This window comes from Uloborus diversus, chromosome 4, assembly GCF_026930045.1.
Source record: "Uloborus diversus isolate 005 chromosome 4, Udiv.v.3.1, whole genome shotgun sequence".
In the NCBI taxonomy this organism is placed as follows: domain Eukaryota; kingdom Metazoa; phylum Arthropoda; class Arachnida; order Araneae; family Uloboridae; genus Uloborus; species Uloborus diversus.
This window is the reverse complement of record NC_072734.1, coordinates 3,844,628-3,867,146: the sequence shown is the minus strand read 5'-3', so window position 1 is coordinate 3,867,146 and position 22,519 is coordinate 3,844,628. Positions and strand designations below refer to the sequence as shown.

General features: G+C 34.6%; 1 protein-coding gene across 1 annotated transcript in view; it reads left to right on the top strand.

Annotated features, from left to right (window-relative positions):
- Window positions 1-5,348: 5,348 nt before the first annotated feature.
- The window catches only part of LOC129219770 (alanine--tRNA ligase, cytoplasmic-like), a gene marked incomplete at its 3' end in the record, with an annotated part of 70,439 nt that continues 53,268 nt past the window's right edge, over window positions 5,349-22,519 (top strand). Inside the window, 7 exon segments of the mRNA XM_054854068.1 lie at window positions 5,349-5,516; window positions 6,269-6,361; window positions 6,363-6,458; window positions 10,167-10,312; window positions 15,825-16,022; window positions 18,009-18,153; window positions 22,355-22,500. Of these exon segments, the coding sequence (XP_054710043.1) occupies window positions 5,349-5,516; window positions 6,269-6,361; window positions 6,363-6,458; window positions 10,167-10,312; window positions 15,825-16,022; window positions 18,009-18,153; window positions 22,355-22,500 (992 nt within the window).

Here is a 22,519-nt window from a genome sequence, read left to right as displayed (position 1 = left end):
TTTGGTTCGCCTGTATATTTACAAATAATGCATGGTGAATTTTCTCGCCAATTGGCTTGTACCCATGATACGGTTCCACGTTATGATAATTTCGTAATTTATTCGTCCATTTTATGATATTTCTGTTCTTAAAATTGGAATAGAAAAAGAACCACATCGAATTTTCGAAAAATCGCTATGAGGTGCACACCCCCATGCTACAAACTAACTTTGTGCCAAATTTTATGAAAATCGGTCGAACGGTCTAGGCGCTTTGCGCGTCACAGACATTCATCCTCCTGACAGAGAGACTTTCAGCTTTATTATTAATAAAGATTACTTTTCTCTTAGTTTCAGCTAAATTAAATTATAGGGGAAAGTTTGCCGAAAACCAGTGCTGGATCTAAGGGGGAGCAAGCAGGGGCCTTGGCCCGAGCGGAAATTTCTGGGGAAAGGGAAAACCACCCTAATTCTGAGTTTTTGTCGCTGAAGCTAATTATAAAACTTTGAAAGCAGCAGGCATTGAAGCAGCCACGGGAGAGATTTAGGGTTAAATCCCCTCCCAGAAGTCCAGTACATTAATTTTCCACCTACAGATCAAAGAAGGAAAAACAGTATTTAAACTTTTCCAAGCTGATTAGGTTTCAACAAACACCTTACTGCTTTTAGGAAGTATTTACAAAATACATTCAAATTCTAAAACATTTAAATAATATTTCGTGATCGGGACGCTTACTTTTAGCTCTAAGAGGGCTAGAATGGACTTTTTTAGTGAAAAGGGAATCATGGTTTAGTCAGCACTTCCAACGCTGCACAAATCTTTATTGGGAAACCTAGAGAGAACAATCCTGCCTCTCTTGGCTCCCTCCGAATTCTCACAGAAAGATCGAAACAGTCACTAGCTAGCATTTGACATTCTTAAAAACATATTCATGTATATGAAGAGGAGGTTTTAAATTATCTCACGAAAAATGAATGCAATATTAAAATAAAAGTTTTGAGAAATATATTGTGCTTTTTCACCATTCCTTGCCTTAATGTATACATTTTCTAGAGTATTTTTGGGACATAATTCAAATATGAAGGAAATTTTTAGAAGGATTTTATACAATTTACTTTTCAACCTGCATTAGTTTAAGAACTGCGATTTGCAACTGCATTTTCAAGAGCCTAAAAACTACGGTAACAACTCCAGTAATTGGCACTTTAAGAGTTTCTTGTTAAACTTACCTCTGTTTTCATTTCTTAAAAAAGAAATATTTACTTGTAAATATTTTTGTATCAAAGAATGAACATCTGTGCATCTATTCAGTTCGCTAAAAGCAAAAATACTTGAATGGATATTTTTATAAAAATATGTGTATAAAAAGTTATCAAAATCACCAGTAATTGGCACTTAATACCATAGTGTATGACACCTTGTGATCCAGTAATTGGCACATGTTAATAAAAACTGGAAAATCACTTTATTTTTCACTTTTAGATTACATACAAATTTCATCATCATAAGAAACATAATTAATGTTAATATGAAGCAGGTAATTTTACATAAATTAATGTTAAATGGCACATCTTGACGTTAAAAACATATTTTAAAGAAGAAAAAAGTTATTGCTGTTTCATCAGTCGGCACGCAGTTTTGATTTTAAGAGTAATAGCTGTTTTCACATAAAAAGGAACATTAAACCGATGATTAAAAGGGACCACAAAAAATGGAACAGTTCTCTACAGTCGCAATATCTGACTGTGATGGCCAAACATATTTGTTTTTTATTTTTTTCATTTAACAGTAGATTCTGTAGAATTCAAATCAATTTGAGTTCGTAACTTCCAGGGAAGAGACTTCTTGGCACTGATGCAAGTGTCGAAGTGCTGTCAACATTTATAGGGCATGGGTCCTCTTGGTTCTGGACTGGGATTGGCTGGTGAACGTCTGTCTTCATCGCTTCCTGATTGGAGCTTAGGCTCTCATTTTCCTGCTCGGGGATTGGCTGCTGGGGATTCAGCTGAAGGTCCGTCCTTGTTTCTGATTGGCTGGAGGTTCTTGTTGTTTTGATCCTTTTCAGTATGGGATGCCAGAGCTTGTTTAGCGATCAGTATGTGTAGGTTTGCGATAAACACGATGGCCTAGGGATCCGTCATCTCTGCGACTGACCAAGACATCCAGGAAAGGCAACTTCCCGTCGTTTTCGGTTTCCATCGTAAATTGGATATTCTCATGTTGGCTGTTTATGTGAGTCAAAAATCGGTGAAGTTTGTCTTTTCCATGGCTCCATATAGACTACTACGCTATCTACACAAGGACTCTACTCACCATCCTCGACAGAAGAGAGGTGTAATGAAAACTTTATTCGTGAGAGCCAACAGAATCTGCGAACCGACTGCTATCGAGCATGAAATTTCCCACCTCACAAATGTTTTCCAAGCCAACGGTTTTTCAAAGCAGGAGATCAAAAGAGCCTTCCACAGCCACTTAAGAAGATCCGATCAAGTCCACAGCCTACCTCCCCTACGTTGAGGACGTCACTGATAGAATCGAAAGACTTCTGCGACGCCACAAGATCAAGACTGTTTTCAAACCCACCCACCGAACCAGCGACTTATTACGATCTGTGAAAGATGCAAGAGATCCCTTGTCCGCCGCAGGTGTTTACAAGATTCCCTGGATTCTACCTATTTTGGAACTACTAAGAGAAGCGTCAACACTAGAATCAAAGAACATCAAAGAAATTGCCGACTAGGCCACACTCAGAAGTCAGCAGTCGCAGAACACACTTTTAGTGAGGGGAACCATGACATCAAATTCAAAGAGACAAAAATACTTTCAAGGACTTGCCATTATTATGCGAGATTGAACAGAGAAGCCATCGAGATATTCAAACATCCAAATAACTTCAACAAAAAAGAAGAAGGAATAAAGATAAACAAGCTCTGGCATCCCATACTGAAAAGGATCAAAACAACAAGAACCTCCAGCCAATCAGAAACAAGGACGGACCTTCAGCTGAATCCCCAGCAGCCAATCCCCGAGCAGGAAAAGGAGAGCCTAAGCTCCAATCAGGAAGCGATGAAGACGGACGTTCACCAGCCAATCCCAGTCCAGAACCAAGAGGACCCATGCCCTATAAATGTTGACAGCACTTCGACACTTGCATCAGTTGCCAAGAAGTCTCTTCCCTGGAAGTTACGAACTCGGAACCACTGAGGATGGCTGCCGCAGATGCAGCCGAAACGTTTGGAGAATATACACTCAGACCACGGCACAACAGCCCGGAATCCTTTCATAATATTGACACCGGCCGTGAAAGCCTTCACTCTTACATAAGTTGTGAAATCTTTTTTGAACGTAAATAACTACTTAAACACGCACGTTCCGCGCTAGCGCAGCCAGAAATTCCTTCCGGAAGGGATTTTTTGCTCGCAACAGTCCTTACACGTGTATTAAAACTACTGTTTTAGGATTGGCAACAATGTCAAGATCTCAGGGTATCTATATCAGTCGTCCGGTCCTTGCCGGCGGTTCTGGATAGCTCGCCTGAGTTTTTTTTTTAGCGTTGCGCAATATCTATCGCAGTTGATTGTTGGGGAAGTTAAAGGAACACTTAAGTGGCTAACGCTTCCGTAGTGCCGTAGTGACGATGAAGTCAAAGAAGAGGTTAAACGCTTCCTCAATGGTCTGGCGGCGGAGTTCAATGATATTGGGATACAGAAATTGGAGCACCGTCTACAAAAATGTGTAGAAAAAGACGGCGATTGTGTAGAAAAATAGAGGAAAGTTTCACCTTTCCAACGATGTAAATTTCTTTGAAAATAAAATTTTTGTCTATTTGTAAAACTGATGCCAGCCTTATTTCTGTGTCAACCCTCGTAATAGGGGAGAGGTTTTTTCCAATTAAAAACGGTTGGCAAAGGAAGTCTTAAAACTGAAGTATTCGCAACTCCAACCAACTATAGGAAGCGCCGCAGCCACTGTCTAATGGCGGATGAAAAAGGTAAAACAAACAAATGCCGTAGTTTATGACTTGCTTTGACGCTTAGTGAATGGCAGTAATTTTTCATCGTGTTTGTTTGTGGAAAGCTTTCTTTTCCATTCTTCTGAAATTACATTACGCCACAAACTTTCTGAAGCCTGTAATTTAACCCAAAAGAAAACATGTGGAATGGAATGTTTTATCTTTTTCTTTAATATTGTTAATCACCGCAAGTTAACGTATTCGAGCTCTGGAGTTGCGAATACTAACATAACATATATATAAACATCCTCGTTCAAGAAAACATTTTATTTCTGCACGCATTCAGTGACTGTGACACAACGTCTGCGTTGTTTAGAAAAAAAAGGAAGGGGGGGGGGGAGAATATCCTGAGAACACTAGAGAAACTTTCCAATTTGGATCAACTAGAACAAATCGTAGATACACCTATGGATGTGTTCAATAAATGTATCCCATTCATTATTGTATTGTGCCTGTTTGAACTTCCTCGCTGCTAACATTTTCCTTTGACCAGCCCCTGATCTAGAACTTTGGTTTTAGGACGAATCCTCAATAGAATCTGAAATGTTCAAAAAACACACTTCGAAGAAGTTACGTATGAAATGCTCCATGTAAATCGAGATTTATTGCAGAAAACGTCTTATAATAAGATTACATGGGGCCGTGGTAGCCCGATCCGTAGAGTGTCGATTCGGGGCCGGAGGGTCCTGAGTTCGAACCTCGATGGTCGAAGACCCACCGTCGTCATTAAAGGGGACTGGGCGACGTTAAATATGCTCCTGGTCTCAATGTCCTCCAAGTGAAACGATACCTCTGGGGGTGTTAGCACCAGGTAGCTATTAGCTCCTGCACTAGTTCTAAATTCTCATAAACTGTTCGATCCGGAGATGGTGCTGCCATCTATCGGTAGATAAAATAATGGAGGCAAGGCACTTAGTATGCAGTCCTCGACATAAATACAGTTGTAGTCAGTTGTGACTTTGAATAGGAATAGGAATAAGATCACATTTTGTAGGCGAGCCTCATCCTTTCGGAGCGTTACCTCCAGAAGAAGAAGCAAAGGAAAGACGGAGTAAAATAACGCTTAACTGCAACTGCGTTACGTAACTTTGTTTTGTTTACAAAATTTTCGCGAACACGAGTTTATGAATATTGTAATTTAACAATGTGTAACACAATTTGGGAAATTAAAAATAATGATTTTTGGCTTCAATTTTTATAGGGTTATCTTTTTCAGTAAAATGAACTTGGTAATGTTAGTTGGAGTGAGTTTAAGTTAGCTGGAAGATGAAAAGTTTATTTTCGAGAGATGTTTTGCCGCTATGTCTTATTTCGAATATATTGGCGAAACGTTATTTTTACTTTCAAACCCGTAACATGAGCTATGCGAAAACCATTAGCAATGTTAAATTTCCTTCTAAACATGTGCGAAAGCTTTTCCTGGACTATTTCATTAATGAAAAAAGTCACACCTTCATCCCTTCTAGTCCTGTATTTTTAAAAAACGACCCTTCTTTATTATACGTAAATGCTGGTATGAATCAGGTAACTATATTTGTTTGATTTTGTTTTCTTTCTCACGAAAATTTTCTGCTTAAATATTCAAGAATGTTTTTTCCCCCCTCAGTTTTTCTTTCATTTTGATAAACATTGTAATTTTGTACTTGTTGAAAAACCTTGCCCGTGGTGCTCAAACAAGATGATTTACATTTATCTTTTAAGGAAGTTTTTTTGCTACATTGTCCTCAAGGGTGCCTGGTTAGGAGGTTCCAATAACCTTTCAAAAGTCTTATTCAGCAATTTTTTTGAAATTTGCCATATTTTGATAAAAAATTTCATTATCAAGATTATTTTTTCTTTTATAAAATTATTTTTAATGTGTGTAGTTCTTTCTTATCTGGGCACTTTTCCGTAAAAAGTATGTCATTTTTACTTTCTACCTTGCAACAACGGAAAAATTACTCTAAGTGATTGGCAATATCTGCTTGTATATGGATACTAGTTTATAAATTGACGTTTTTTAATGGCCGCAACTGCAAAATTTTTAATCTGCAATAGAGGTAAGTATATTAAAACCGCCCAAAATGAAAAATGAGCCAAGTGCACCTTTAACGAAAAAGTACCTATGTGTGATATGTGTGCATGCGCATATTTTATCATTCAGTAAAATTCAGAATTTCAATCAGTAAGTTGAGAATTTTGTTCTTTCCATAAAGTTTTGTTTGGATTGCCCCAATTTGTCCTATTATGTGTTGTATATATATTTTTCTGTTAAAGTATTCCTACTTCTACATTAGTTTAGATCTGTGTTACTTAACAAGACTCATCCAAAGCATCCTTTTTATAATCTGAAAAGAGCTGCTAATAGCCAAAAGTGTATCAGGCTAAGCGGGGAAACATAATGACTTGGAGGATGTTGGGCAAGATCTGCATCATCACACATTTTTTGAAATGCTTGGAAACTGGTCGTTTGGTGATTATTCAAAGGTAACATTGATAATTACTTATAATGTTATTTCTATATTGTAAAATATGTCTTATTTGAACTAAAAAATGTGATATTAATTTATTATTTTTGTTAACTCAAGTATGGCCTTGATTACAACAATGAATAAAATGTGAAATTTGAGATGATTCAATAAGTAAACCAATTTTAGCATGCACTTGACTAATTGTACAAAACATTTGAGATAAAAATAAATAAATTAATAATTAATATTGTACAAGAAAAAATAAATCTGAGTAAAATAGTGAACGAATAAGAAAATAAGGGACTACTATTATATATGCGAAAGTTTGTCTGTATGGATGTATGGATGTATATGGATGTTTGTTACTCTTTCACGCAAAAACTACTGAACGGATTTTGATGAAACTTTACAATAATATAGCTTATGCATCAGAATAACACATAGGGTAGTTTTCGTCCCGTTATGGGGGGCAAAACCCCCTTATTGGAGCAATAAAATACAATTTTCGTATAAATTCTCTAATATAGGGATGAAAAAATGCTTGCACATATTTACATTATATGTCCATCGAAAGCTCTGATTTTTCTGCTGAAGATGGCACCTATTCGAAATTTCTAAGTAGAATAAAAAACGAGTTATGAGCTTTTTAGTTCCATGTTCGAAGGCTTTCCTAAACTCAATACAGTATTTAGTGTATCATCTCAACTCCCTGTCGATAGCGACAATTGTTGTATTGGTGACTATCTTTGCTTTTCATCTGACTGTTCAAGGCTTTTCTCAAGTCAAATCTTGAAGTAAGATTTTTGCACAAGATTGGCAAATAATATATAATTTGGCTGATCATTTTCCATCTAAACGGAACTTTAATGCAATTAATGTTTTTTATTATTATTTATGCTGATTGAACACTTACTCATTATCCAATCAACCAGCAGATCGGCAAAATTTTTGCAGAAAGATTTCTAGCTGATGCATTTGGCAGTTTTTTTCAACGTCACTGTTTTTGAAGCCGAAGACTACGTCATAATGTTTCTCAGCTTTCACCATGTAAACAAAATATCGCCAATCAAAGAATCTTTAAAAAACTTTTTTTACTGTGTAAAATAATCCAGCAACTAAATTAGGCAAATCCATAAACAGCACAAAAACTTCCATTAATTTTCCTTTTTGTACAATTTCAAACAAATACCAAATTTTACTATTTATTTTGGAAACATTTCGGATGAAACTCTTTAGCGCCATTTTATGGTGACCAAATCTCAGCACCTGACGATAATATCTTTGTAACGAAAATTAATATCATATTGTTTTACAAAGTAAGGAAAGAAGGAGGGAGCATCATCGAAGGTATCCCAAAACGATTCCCGCAAATTCGGTAAAATCGCACCAAGAGCCCACAATGATTGAAATTTCCCAAAATAACTAAAGCAAATATAAGGGGATTAAGAGCAACTTCAATAGCAGTACAGAGAAGGTTTTAGACTCCATGTTAAAAAAAAGTATCAACAGATTAATCTGTTTAAACATGAGAAGAATAATTTCATGTTTTGGAAATTTGTATATGCTTAAATATAGTGCTTTTGTATCTAAATCAATACTATTTTGTTCTTTATACTTATTGCTATTTTACTTTTATGGGTAAGGAAAAAACTCGATTTTTAATCATGTCAAAAAAAATGTGTTTTAAATTCTTTCACTTAAACCAGAAAACAAAAGCAAGTAACGATTTTTTCTCATAATTATTACTGACCCAGGCAACGCCGGGTATTTTTGCTAGTAAGTAAATAAAATGAACCATTTCACATCTTCTCGTGCAGTTTGACCTGCAGGTACTTGATTAATTAAACCAAACATTTAAAATTAAAATAAATTTAATGTCAAATAAATAAATTCATAGCCAAATATTTGTGGGCCTCAATTAATATTTAAAATGTCAATCACAAGACTTCAACATTTTATAATAACAAAAATAATTTTTCAACAAAATATGGCAATTTTAAAAAAATGCTTCTATTTTCATATGAGGAAGTGAGAAGCAAAGGGATGCAAGCGGACTATTTTAAGTTTCGAGTAATACTCCTTTAAATATCAGATCCTAGGTTACTCTATCATTGAAATTTTTTTCTAAATCATGCTGTGCAGCAGCACCTACCAGGGCTACTAGTACCATCTCTTGCCCCTAGACAGAGGAGAGGTTCACCTACCATGTGTACTGGTTATCTCCAAATTTTTAATTTTGCCACTTGCATCCCTTTGCTTCTCACTACCTCATATATGCTTTGATCTTTAACAGGTAATGTTTTCCTGACAGAAATAGACTAGAGACGTACCGAGTACTTGGTAACTATTCGGTACTCAGCCAAATTTCGATCAGGTACTTGGCCAATACCAAGTAGTTGTATCGAATATTGTTCAAAGCAGATTTTACAATTAATAAAACAGTGAAAGCATATAATATACTGCAATCATTTACAAGTAAAATTCAAGTTTCGAGAACAATGAAGTTTGTTATGCTTCAATGGAGTAAATTTTATATTTTAATGCTCCAAAGTTAATGAAACTTATTTTTTTATTAAAAATGGAGCAAAAAATATAAGTACAGAAAATATGAAATGTTTATATTATTAAATAGACTTTTGCCACTAACAAAATTATTTATAAGCAGCATAAAAATACCGTTTCTTAATAAATAAAACAATGTTAAAAGCACAAATGTGCAGGAACACTGCAGACACGTGTTTTAGCATTACAAAGATTATTCAGTAAATTACCGCCCAATAGCCAGGGCTAAAGCAGAAATACGTGAAATACACTGCCAGCTCAGTCATTTTGGTCTGCTAATTCTATATTAGCTACCAGTTTGTTTCGCACTCTTGGCTTCCTTAAGAGGTTTTCCATCTCCAGCTCAGTCACTTTCCTATGCCGGGCTGATGAGTGCTAATAGGCACGAAACTGCAGTCCTTGGCTGGAAATGACTGAGCTGGCGGTGTATTTCACGTATTACAAGGATTGTTTTTTTCAAGTCATATTTTTTTACATTCATTAGCTCACATTTTATGCACTGAAAAAGACGTTCCTTGTAATACAGAAACGTGCCTGCAGTGCTCCTGCACATTTGTGCTTTTAACGTTGTTTCATTTGCTTTTAAAAATTATTTATGTTTCGTGGACTAAAAATATAGATGGGTGTAATTTGTTAATTCCAACTTGATTAGTCCTACCTTTTATGTATTTGTTCATTTTTAATTTAAAAAATACCTTATTTGTAAAATTATTGACACAAACAAAATCTTTTAAGTAATGCATAGTTAATTTCAGCAGGAATTTTGTTTTAAAAACTATTATTTGGACATGGAAGTCTGTATTACTACTCCAATGAGTTCAAAATTCGTCACGTATGTGTTGTTGGTTCTTCTTAAAACATAATTGGAACTCAGTAACTCGGTACTTGGCCGAGTAGTGAAAGGCCGAGTACTCGGCTACTCAGCCAAAGTGCCACTCGGTACGTCTCTAAAATAAACTACATTTATTACTACATAGTTTAAAATATCACCAGATAGCTGATGCTGAAGTCGGAGAAAATATTTCACCATTTCGCTTTGCCCCACGTTCCTGTAGTACATTACATAAAAGGATCTACTTTTGACTCAATTGATGAACTTGTTGCTATTTTCATTGCTGAAAGCTTTGTAATAAAATTATTCTTTGTGTTTTGTATTCTCAAGTTTGAAGCCTGCAAAATGGCATGGGATTTGCTGACGGATGTTTATGGAATGAATTCAAAAAATCTGTATGTCACTTATTTTGGTGGTGATGCTGCTTATGGGATTCCTCCTGATGAAGAATGTAAGCGTATATGGCTGGAGATCGGGTATGTGCTAATATTGACTGAAGAATTCTGATTGATGAATTTTGGCTATTTAGAAAATGGGAAAGCATAAAGTTTTACCAACCATCATGAAAAGTTCAAATTTGTAGTTACTTATCATTGTTGCAGAGTTGTTGTCTGTTTTTCACAAGAAGACACTCAACTCCGCCTTTGTCATGTAGTATCCAATGATTCTATTTTGCTGTTTTCATCAGATTGCATATTCAGATCATAGCATTTTGTCACAAAAGCAGCAGTTTTTAAAATGTAAGAATAACGAAAGTCAGGACCGGATTTAGGGGAGGGCAGGCAGGGCTACTGCCCCAGGGCCTCCACAACAAAGGGGCCCCCACAATAAAATTTTTACAAAATATCCTAACTTTCACAGGTCAGGAAATTTTATGTTTTCTCTCCCCTATAAATTATAATAATAATAATATAAAAAAATAAATAGCAGTAACTTCAGGATGTATATCTTATTAAAGTGCTGATCGAAAATATTGGATATATACATATATATCAAAATATTCGGATATATATTAAAGTATCGGATATTTTCAAAAATGTGATGATCTTTTCGAACCCTGATAAGGGGCCTCCACACTTCCAAATCCGGCCCTGACGAAAGTAGCAACAGACAAGTGGTGTAAAGAACACTAAGACTTTTTTTTGCACATTAAAGTGCATGCCTAAGTTAAGGTTGTCTAGTTGCCTCATTTACAAGCACGGGGATATGTTTACTGATCACCCCCGCGTAAAATTGAACTATGCGTTCGAGAAGGGGGGGCAAAGTGTTTTCTTGTTGAAAACAGACTAGTCTCATTTATCGTCGGCAGCGACGGGGTGACTAAATCAAAATAAATTATGACTAAAGTTCATGCGTCAGACACCAACAGATCACCACCATATTGAATAAATTAATGACCTTGAAGTGTACAGAAGGCGTTATGTAATTGGTAAAATCTTTTCCTCAAAAATGTAAAAATTGGATGCACCCTTTGTTAAGCCAGTAAGTTACCGCCCCAAGCCAGGGCTAAGGCAGAACTACATGCAATATACTTGCAGCCCCCTTATCCTATCCAGAGACTGAAGTTTCAGTCTTGTTAGAACTCATCAGTCTGGAGTAGTTATTAACAGAACTGGAGGCAGATGTCAACTCATTGAAGCTGCGAGAATCAACAAACTGGTCAGTAAATTAAATTCCGCAGTAAAGTCACCGGTGAGTATCCGCAGCATGTTGCAGTTTGACTTGTTAATTGAAGGCAAAGCTTGGGTATGGGTATTCAATCGCAAGGAACTGTCGCTATGCCAGGACTAAGGCAGGACAAAGTGCAGTATACTGACAGCCTGGTAATGCCACCAAGAAACTGCAGTTTCATCCTTATTAAGGACTCTTCAGCCTTGAATAGACAGTAACTGAGCTGAAGGCAGGGTGTCATCTCATTGAAGTTGAGAAAGCCAACAATTTGAGCCCAATTAAAAGGGTAGCCTTTATTTTTTAATTTATTAAAAATATATTCTTTAAATATTGTATTTAGGTACATAATATATTTTTTGTTTCCAATAGTGTACGAGGCCATTTTGCCTTTACCACACCTAGTGCTCTCCCCGACAAGGCATCAGTCTTTCATGTGCCACCATTGAGGCGCTGGTGTATGACACAAGTAGTTTTGAAGCCCATTTTCCACCAGATGGGGGGGAGGGGGGGCTGGGCTCTCTTCAATGTAAAACTGCCCTACTGTTTGACCATTGATTACATGGGAAGGCTAATATCCGGTTTATAGGCGGAAATGGACGCACCTATTAGTTTATAGGGGTGTTAGTTGGTTCATTTCAGATGTGCCCGTTTGCCTCTCTATTATTTAGCCTTAGTTTTGTGAAAATGAAAATTTGCTCACAGCAACATTTTTTAAATCTAAAGTATATTCGATCTATATTCTCACGGTAAAAATTAATTGATTTGTTTATTCACAACAAAGTTTTGAGCTTACCATTTTGCTTTTACGTTCCTGAACCAAATGAAAATGTTTTATTTTCTTTTTGTTGTTTCCATGGTAACTATTTTTGTTTCCCCTTATTTTATTTTTGAGAGTGCAATAAATGAATAAGGCAATAGTGACACTATAAAACGCTTGCCTCAAAATCCCATTGTTATTTTCCCTTCTCCCCTGCTAGATTCATTCAGATGGAATCATCTTTAGTTGGCAGATTACCAAATTACATACAATCTGTGGTCAAACAGTAGGTATATAATTTTCCCGAGAGAATTCAAAGCCGAACAAAACCCAAGGGATCTTTTACATGCCACAAAATCATACGACATGGGCATTGATCATTTTCTGCATCTCGAAAATCCAACGACTGGCCACCTCAGGTCAGAACACAGGTCCAAGGCGTAGAAGGCCAATGCTTTACCATCGCACCACAGCTGGTTTTTAACTTCTAGAAATTTTTGAAAAAGATCCTTTAGCACTTTGAGAAGAAAAAAAAATGGCTAACGATTTTTAAAAAGAAAGTTCTAATAAAATTGATACTATCAACTAATGACGACTAAAAATTTTACCACTTTGCCCTGTAGCTTGAAATGCTATGAAGAATTTATAAATAAGAGAAATGTCATTTTTGAAAAAAATAGTACGAAGAAAACCCTCTACCTTGACTTATTTTACAAACTTATTCATTTAATATAAGATGCTACTAAGTTTTCTATACATACTATTGCACATTTTTTGAAAATAAGTCAGAATCAAAAATTTAAATATAAAAATAAATTTGTAATTTGATTCATAATCTTCTAAATAAAAATAATTTTTATCAAACCAATTTTTATCAAACCAAAGTTTATCTTCGTAATAATATGCCTCGGTTCCGTTATAAAATTAGACGTACTTAATTGCATTACTTGTGTTGTGTTTATGTGTTCTTTGTATGATTATGCATTTATTTTTTGTTAATTTTATCTTATGTTATAAACTGACTCTAAATCAAGCTCTTCTCTGAGTGGTGGGAGCTAGTCAGGCTATTGTATAGCCTTTACTCCCATCTACTCAATCAGGGATTCTCAAATAGACACAGAGAAATATATTTCTGTTTGTAATTTCTTTTTATTTTATATGTGAACTGCATATTTGTAAAAAAAATATATATATATATTTCCCTGATTGAAATAAAATGAATTGAATTGAATCTTAAAAAGTTGTTATAAACACCACAATACTTCATTGTATACTTATTAAACTAGACACATAACTAAAAGAATGATTTCCATTGAAATCTGACTGACCAAAATCTTCCAGGATTGTAAAGATTGAGAGGTCTTAGTTTCAAACATTCTGTATGTACAAAACACCAAACTTTTAATTGACTGATAGAGATGTGAGAGTGATGGATGCCTTGAACAAGATAGATATACTTTTAAACTAAATTGATACAAAGTTTAACCTGATAGAGTCTGTCGGGGTAATTTGGGTATAAAAATGGCATACTTTGGACTTTCCAGTCCTGTAATAAACTTATATATACATATTTTATATACATATTTTTGAGCAGTCACGATTGATTATTGCTTTCATTTGACTGTTTTGGCGTCCTATCATTTTATTTTCCCACTGCCACCCTCCGCACCATGACCGTCGATGGGCTCCTCACGATGCTGCTCCTATAGCGAAAACCGTCTCCAGGTTGCATCCATGTCCTCACACACACGCATACATACACAACTACACACACACACACACACTCACACACAAATACATGCACCTACACACATACACACACTCAAGCACATACATATACACACGCATACATACAGACACCTACACATACACACAGACACATACACACCTACACATAACTACCCACACACTCATCACACTCATGCCTACACACAACTACCCATACACTCATCACTCTTATGCCTGCACACAGACACAAACGCATATGCCTACACACACATACACATTCCCCACCACACACACATACACAAACACATACACACACTCAAACACATACATACACACACGCTTACATACAGACACCTACACATACACACAGACACATACACACCTACACATAACTACCCACACACTCATGCCTACACACAACTACCCACACACTCATCACACTCATGCCTACACACAACTACCCACACACTCATCACTCTTATGCCTGCACGCAGACACAAACGCATATGCCTACACACACATACACATTCCCCACCACACACACAAACACTCATACACACAACTATCCACACACTCATACCTGCACACAGAAACAAACACATGCCTACACACACATACCTTCTACACATAAACACACATGCCTACATACACACACACACTTGTGATTGCGAAAAACATAATTTGAATTTAAGATGACAAAATTCAAATTAATTTTTTTTAAGTATTAAGATGGGTTTTAGACAGAAAATAGCACAATATGACAAACCGTTAATGGACGGGAAGTAGTTTTTTTGTTACAGAACATTTAAGCAAATTTAAACAACCTTTCAATTCATTTTTAGCATATATTACCTTGGGTAGTGAGGATGCACATATATGCCTATGTTTGAAGTCCAATGAAATTATTATTTGTCCTTCTGATTGGTAAAATGTGATGTATACCCAACTTACCCCATGATTTTAAATCATTAATTACATGAAAACTAATTCTGTTTCAATTCAATGCAAATTAAAGTAAGCATACCTGTATATAATGTCTACATACCTAAACTTGAAAAATATAGAGTGGCAAGTCAATTAGAAGCACTATTTGGAAATGGTTGGTTTGCATTGCATCGACATCACCAAAAAGTTTAATTTATTTTTTTTATCAATTTCCAAAAGAGTGTCGGCAATATTTTTTCAGCATATATTCTTAGGTAAGGATGATGTTTATAACTGTGAAGTTTTGAAACAAATGAATAGTTTTCATTTTATTCAATAAAATATAACTTATACCCAAATTACCCTGACATACCCTACAAAATATATAATGTCCTACTGCCCTGTTGGAACGTGCAATTGTGATCCAAATAGTTGTATACCGTGATCCCCACAATCTGCAACTATGCTATACCAGACCTAAATACACAATTTCCAGGTTATGCTGGTCCTACATTCAACCTTCTATGGCTGATTGATTTCGAGTTGTGCAAGATTCTACATACATATTGTTCTGAGAATTTCAAAAAATGGTTTTAGGGATCGCTGAATTACTTTGCTGGGTTTCCTATGTATACATAAATATAGGTGTCACAAAAAATAAATAAATGAATAATAATAAAAAAAAAGAATGAAACAAGTCTAAATTGCTTCAGGAGTGTTAAAAGTTGAATTTTATATTAAAATTTTTTCTCGGTAGAATGTTTCCCTTACAGTGTACAAAAAAGTAAAAAATACTTCAATGGGAGACAATTGAATTAAAAATTGAAAAATGAGATTGTTTCTTCATAAATCTATACCATTTTTTTCCATTTTTATTTCTGTGCAATTAAATTATTATATATTTTTAGGGTTCCTCCTGACCATATCTATCCTTTTGGAACCAAAGACAATTTTTGGGAAATGGCTGATGTAGGTCCCTGTGGTCCATGTACTGAAATACATTATGATTTCATTTTTTCTGGTGCAGAGGATGCCTCTAAAAGGATTAATGCTGATAGGCCAGATTTAATAGAAATATGGAATCTGGTTTTCATCCAGTATAATAAGTAAGTAATTTTGTTTTGGAATTTACTCATTTTTTACTTCCTTTTACAAAAAAGGAAGTATTGTATTCGGGAAAAAAAATTCACTCAAAAATCGGCCTTAATTTCCATTTTGCTCACCCCCAAATGAATGTTGAGTTTTTTTTCGACCCAACCACACGTACATATGTACCTAAGAACGTATGGATGCCCAAAATATCCATTTTTGATTTTTCCCGAGTTAATTGCAACGAGTTTTCTCGTGACGTCTGTATGTACGTATGTATGTGCGTATATGAGTATGTATGATGCATAACTCAAGAGCGGTATGTCCTAGAAAGTTGAAATTTGGTACAGACTCCCAGTTGGGTCTAGTTGTGCACCTCCCCTTTTGGTTGCATTCGAGTGTTTCTAAAGGTGTCTTTTGCCCCTTTTTTCGGCGGAAATTTGTTAATTTCGATGCAAACTCAAGTGGTATTATAATTTGTCGGACACTTAGCGATATATCGTTAGTCTTGTGGTCGCCAAGTTTTGTCGCCAACTCGGCGACAAATTTGACGATTTTTTTTTAAAATTTGGTTTTAAATTGGCCACTGTTGGTGGTATTTAGAGAGTAAACTATTGAATCATATTAAAACTGCCAATAATGAGAAAATGACACTAATTTGGAGTAAAAGGAAGTCATGTGATGCACATATCAGCTCGTTTTATTCACAGATAATATCTAAGAATACATGAACTTTGTTAATCTTTATGAACTGCTGTTTCAGTTTTTTGATTTGTTATATTAGGTACTTTTCTGTTACACTGTTACAAAGTTTTGATATTTGCCCTATTAAATATCGAAAACTTGCCCCACATGGGGGCAAGTTTTTGTCTGCATATGGGTTAGCCATTTGCAGAATCCATTTTAAAAATGCAAGTTTGCGATATTGTCGCCTCAGAGCAACAGTAAGATATCTAATCCCAGAAATTGCGCTAAAGTTATCTTACTAATATTGTTAGCTGCTTGCCTTGGTGAGAATGAACAAATATTGTTAAAGTCGCTGGCATGTTTAATTTTCATGTTTTAATTTTCCATTTTAATGAAAATTTCAAGTTTTTTTTTTGGTTGACAAGTTATTTTAATGAAACCTTTCATGTTCTTTATTTTGCTTGCTTTTTTATTGGTGGGTTTTTTTTCCTTTAAATGGAGCTTTCAATCTTGTTTAATTTACTTCTTTTGTTTAAAATTCTCTTTAAAAAAATGTATGGTATCTCCAAATATGTAGTTTTATTGTAAATCAAATAGGTGCACTATGACCCATTATAACTAAAACAAAACCAACAGCTGCCATGTTCTATCTTGCAACAGAGAGCAAGTTTTTGTCTGCATATGGGGCTTAAAAGTTAAAAGCTCATCTTTTCAAGTAACAAAAGTTGAAGAACTTACATGGAATGCTGAAATAATGGGCTTGAACCCCTGAAATTGGAGCTAATGTTGCTTTCTTTGACTGGAAATTCAGCTATTTCTTACTAGAGTTCTGCTACAGCAAAGTTGCACTTCTTGATTGGCAACACGCGACAGCAGCTGAATATCAATTTTCCACTGGTGTCATGACCCTTTGTTAACAGATTCATCAAGCAGCTATTTTTCGTGCTTAGAATCCTCCCCATAATTTTAAAATTACAGAATTAGAACTGCTTCAATGAGTTGCTGCACATTGGTTTTATTTAATAGTGAATGGCTTATCATCAATATCGTCACAACTTTTTGGATTTTAAAAGGTGTTTCTTGAAACCCAGAAATAACTGACAATTTTTTTTTTGCAACTTTGTCCATTTACAGCATTGTTCAGTGTTGATATTCTTTTTTATATTCAAAAAAGAAATTTTTTCACTTCTTTATTTATTTATCTATTGTCATATTTTAATATGTTAGACATGTGGCTTCACATTATTATTATTTGAGGACATCATAGTTTTAGCTGTTTTTACTTTAATCTCTGAGTTCATTACTCTCATTAACAGAGAAAACGATGGTTCATTGAAAAAGATACCTAGCTTGAATGTTGATACTGGCATGGGATTTGAAAGACTGACCGCTGTTTTGCAAGGCACCATGTCAAATTATGACACTGATATTTTTGTACCATTATTTAATGCAATTGAAAAAGTAAGTCATTTTTTCAAAGTATTTTACATTAATTTCTTAGGTTTTTTTTCCCTTTTTTCTAAAATTATTATTAAATAAATACAGTCGAACCTCCTTATCGAACTTCCACATATAGAAATTTTCTACTTATAGAAGTTCCAGCAAATTTTCATGTCCATTACATAGAAAAATTGTTTCTATATATCAAAAAAATCTCTATATCAAAGTTTTTTTCGAGACATTCGTGGATTTTTTTTCCACTTTGGACTGTTTGTCTTATGAAAAATGAAGGTTAGGGGAGAAAATTATGTTCACGAAAGTTTGCTACGAAACTCACAAGGAATCTGGAGTTGAGGAGTGTGAAGATAAGTCGTTTTTCCCTTCTGGAGCCCTTAAATTCCCTCAAGTTTATTTCAAATCTTAGTTGCAAACAGTAATACTGTAAAATCAGTTTCAAGTTATCCCTATTGTCTAATTTATTATTCCTAGTCCTTTAAGCTTCAGTGAAAATCATTCAAGTTAAGTAAATTATTTTTTACTTTTCTCTCGATTGCATTGTCAAAACGAAAATCCCCTCATGTTGCGGATGAAGTTGAATTGCCAAAGAATGAAGATGTATAAAGGTACAAAAATGTCATTTCTGGTAAATTTAGTATTTCTGCAAGCAGAGTTCCTGCTATTATGAGAAATCAGAAAACTGTAATGAAAGTATTGAAATGTACAGAAAACTCGCTCAAAAACATGAAACGGCATTACAATTGGCAAAAACTAGCTTTAATTTTAATGTTTTAGGAGATTTTTATGGTAAACTAAGATTGTTTTTATATATCGAAATTTCTATATATCGAATCTTTTTCCGGCAAGTTGCTACTTCGATATATGGAGGCCCGACTGTAAAGGGAAAAAATATATTATTATTTTTCGTTTTTGTAATTTTGTACTAGGTTAAAAAATGAACGAATGTCAAGTTCATGCTTTTTAAATTTCTAGTTATATAATGCAAAATCATGCAGTAGAAACCCATTATACTGCTGTGCTGAGTTGAGAGATATACAGGCAGACCTCGATATAAGGCCACTCGCTTATAAGGTCACCCTGCATATAAAGTCACTTTTCTAAAGTTCTGGCTCATTGAATAGGAATTCTGTGTTATGTCTAATCAGATCTATGGTCAAGTCTTAATACATAAATCGTTTTTAAGGTCACTTCTGTCTGATTTCTTTAAATGATTTCAGTGCCTAATAGATTCACTTCCAAGAATTTTCCACGATATACAATCCTTAAAAAGTGAAAAGTCATATTCCTTCCATTAATGTAGCATGTAGTGCACTGAATCCTGTAGAAAGTGAATATTACGACAGTGACACTAAAATATAAAGTAATAACGAGGGCACTCAGAGTGTACATATCGCATTATTTTTACCAGTCATGAGAAGCCGAAGAAAATTATCTGAAAACAATTAGAAACCATTGTGCCTTAATTAAAGAAAAACCTATTAGTCCAGTATTAATGATAATTTTAAGTTAGGTAAGTTGCACATCAGTTCTCGACTGGAGCATATTTGTAAGCAGCTTTACTCTACATGAAAGTTCTAAAAAATCATTTTAAAATTTCTTATTGACTCCAAAGGTTTTAATTGTTTCAAATCTATTAAACTATTAAAACCTAATTACTGATATTTTTGAATGTTTTAAAATTTAAAAAAGAATTAATGTATAAATGTTTATTCCTTACAATATATGCTTATTACTTGCACACATGTTATAAAATATATATGAATCAGTTATAAGGTTATCCCGCTTATAAGGTCAGTTTCATGAAGTCTCGAGGGGTGACCTTATATTGAGGTACGACTGTAATTTGCACTCATGTTATCATTTTCTGCATTGAGTTCCGTGTAGATTCAATTAGGATACATGGAATAATCAATTTCAATGATTCAACTTTAGAGTCTTCCTTTTCTATTTGAATCAGTTGAGAGATAAAATTTTGTGCATTTCATTTAAGGCTGTGCTCCTCAAGAATAACTGGGTATTAAAATTTGACAATATGATTATTTGTTAGCAAATGAAAAAAAAAATTTCATTTAATTTAAATAGTGTATCCCCCAAACCAAAAAGGGGCAGCTTGCTTTCAGACAAAAAGGAACTTTTAATTCTATTAAAATGAAAATTTTTTAGCAAAAACTTTGTAGTAGGTGAAGTGATATTTTTCACTTTTCTGTCTACTGTATGCATACAAAACCCAAGTATTTTTCAATGGTAATCATTTTTTCAATAATAAAAAGCTTTTTAATGTGCAATTGAAATAATTAGGCTAAAAACTAAGTTCAGAATTACAGTTGGCTCTCTGTTTAACGACTTTTAAGGGATCATGAAAAATCGTCCTTAAGTAGAAAGCGTCCTTAAATAAAATGTTTTAAACACTATAGTGGGACCGTGAAAAGCCGTCGTTAAATAGAGAAAGTCGTTAAATAGCGCTTCGTTAAACAGAGAGCCAACTGTATATTCAAATCAAATTCTAGTGGATAAGGGAAACAAGAGTTAAGTTTCAAGGTCAGACTTGTGTGAATCTTTAGTTTACTTTTGGGATCAAGTTTTGTTTTAATTTCAAAGGAGGAAGGTTGGCGCATTGAGAAAGATAACAAGAAGTTCTGTCTAGAACTAGACGAGCCTACTTTCCCGTATACCCATACTACTTTCTAGTACCTGATCAACATTCTCAAAAATAGCTACAATCGCAAATGTTTTCAAACATATTTTTAAAATACTTTAAGCTGATTTCTAGGAATAAAATATTCCTCACTCATCTAAAAAAATTAGATGCGGGAAAAAAAAACTGAACAAATAAAATAGCAGCAATTTTTAAACAAAGCAGCTAATACACTTTTTTCCATTAAAAAATCTTTAACAGCTTTCAAAACGAAAAAAAAATTATTAAAATTAATAAACTCATTAAAATGAATACATCTATCAAAAAAAAATCGTTTCTTTTTCCCTGTTGCCAAAAACAATTTTTTAAATGAAGTAATGCACTTACCAAAATAAATAAAATCAATAAAATGTCAACTTAAAAAAATAATTTTCACTGTAAAAAAAAAATCGTCTGCGCATATCTTTATGTAGAAACATAAATGACTTCGAGTTTATTCGCCGAAACTTGAATACCTAAATTAAAATTTTAGCGTAAAAATAAAAACAAGTCAAATCAACAATAATTATTTCACAGTCAAAACCATAACTGCGGAGTCGGAGTCGGAGTCCATCTCATTTTGGGGTAAAGAAGTCGGAGTCGAATATCTAAGAATCGGAGTCAGTCATTTGTCCTTCGTGTATAAATTTTTGCCAAAGCTACGAAGTCAGATTCAAAGTCGGGAAATCGGAGTCCGAGTAATTTTCGGGCACAGGAGTCGGAGTCGGAGTCAGGTGCGCCAAAGTTGTCGGAGTCGGGAGTAGGTCGTCAAGAGCTATTTCCAACAAAGTTTATTTGAAGTAAATCCGCCTTCAAGTACGGAATCTACATTGACTTTCAGTTTCCCCGTAGGCGCTAATGTTAAAGGATTTGAACTGTTCAAAATTGAACGGAAAATTGTTCAAATCAAAAAGATATTTTATATACAAGTTTTTCATCAAAAGCTTTTTCCTACAAAGTTTGTTTGAAGCAAATTCGCCTGACAGTTCGCAATTGCCTTGAATTTCCCCGTAGGCGCTAATGTTAAGTTTTTTTGAACTGTTCAAAATTGAACAAAAAATACTTCAAATCAAAAAGTGAAATATGGGATTGAGGTGTCCTCGCCGAGATCTTTCGAACAAAAAAAAGTTTGTTCGAATCGGACTATTCATTCGAAAGTTATTAGGGGGGGACAGACAGACAGACCGACCGACAGACAGACAGACCGACAGACATTTTTCCCCATCTCAATACCCTACTTTCCAATTTTTAATTTTTCGATATTTATTTAATTATTTTGTTTATTTTTGACTTTTTTTTGTTTTTCGCGATATTTTTAAGATGCATTAAGCCTTCTTTCATGCTTTTTTCTTTTTTTTCTGACTTTTACTGGGAAAGTAGGCTAAAAAAGGGGGTTTGGCCCATCACTTTCCTAATAATGCATGACTGGGGGGGGGACACTATCGAAAAATAACCAGAAGTATAGTAATACAATTTTTTCACCCCATTTTTGTTTACCACAACTAACACTATGTGTTTTATTTTGTGCAGAACTTTGGTATTCGCTCGTATACCGGTAAAGTTGGACGTGAAGATCGAGATGAGATTGATACAGCTTATAGAATAATTGCTGACCATTCTCGCATGTTGTGCATTGCAATTTCAGATGGTTTGTTTCCAGATGCTCATGATGCTGGGTATGAAAACTATTAATTT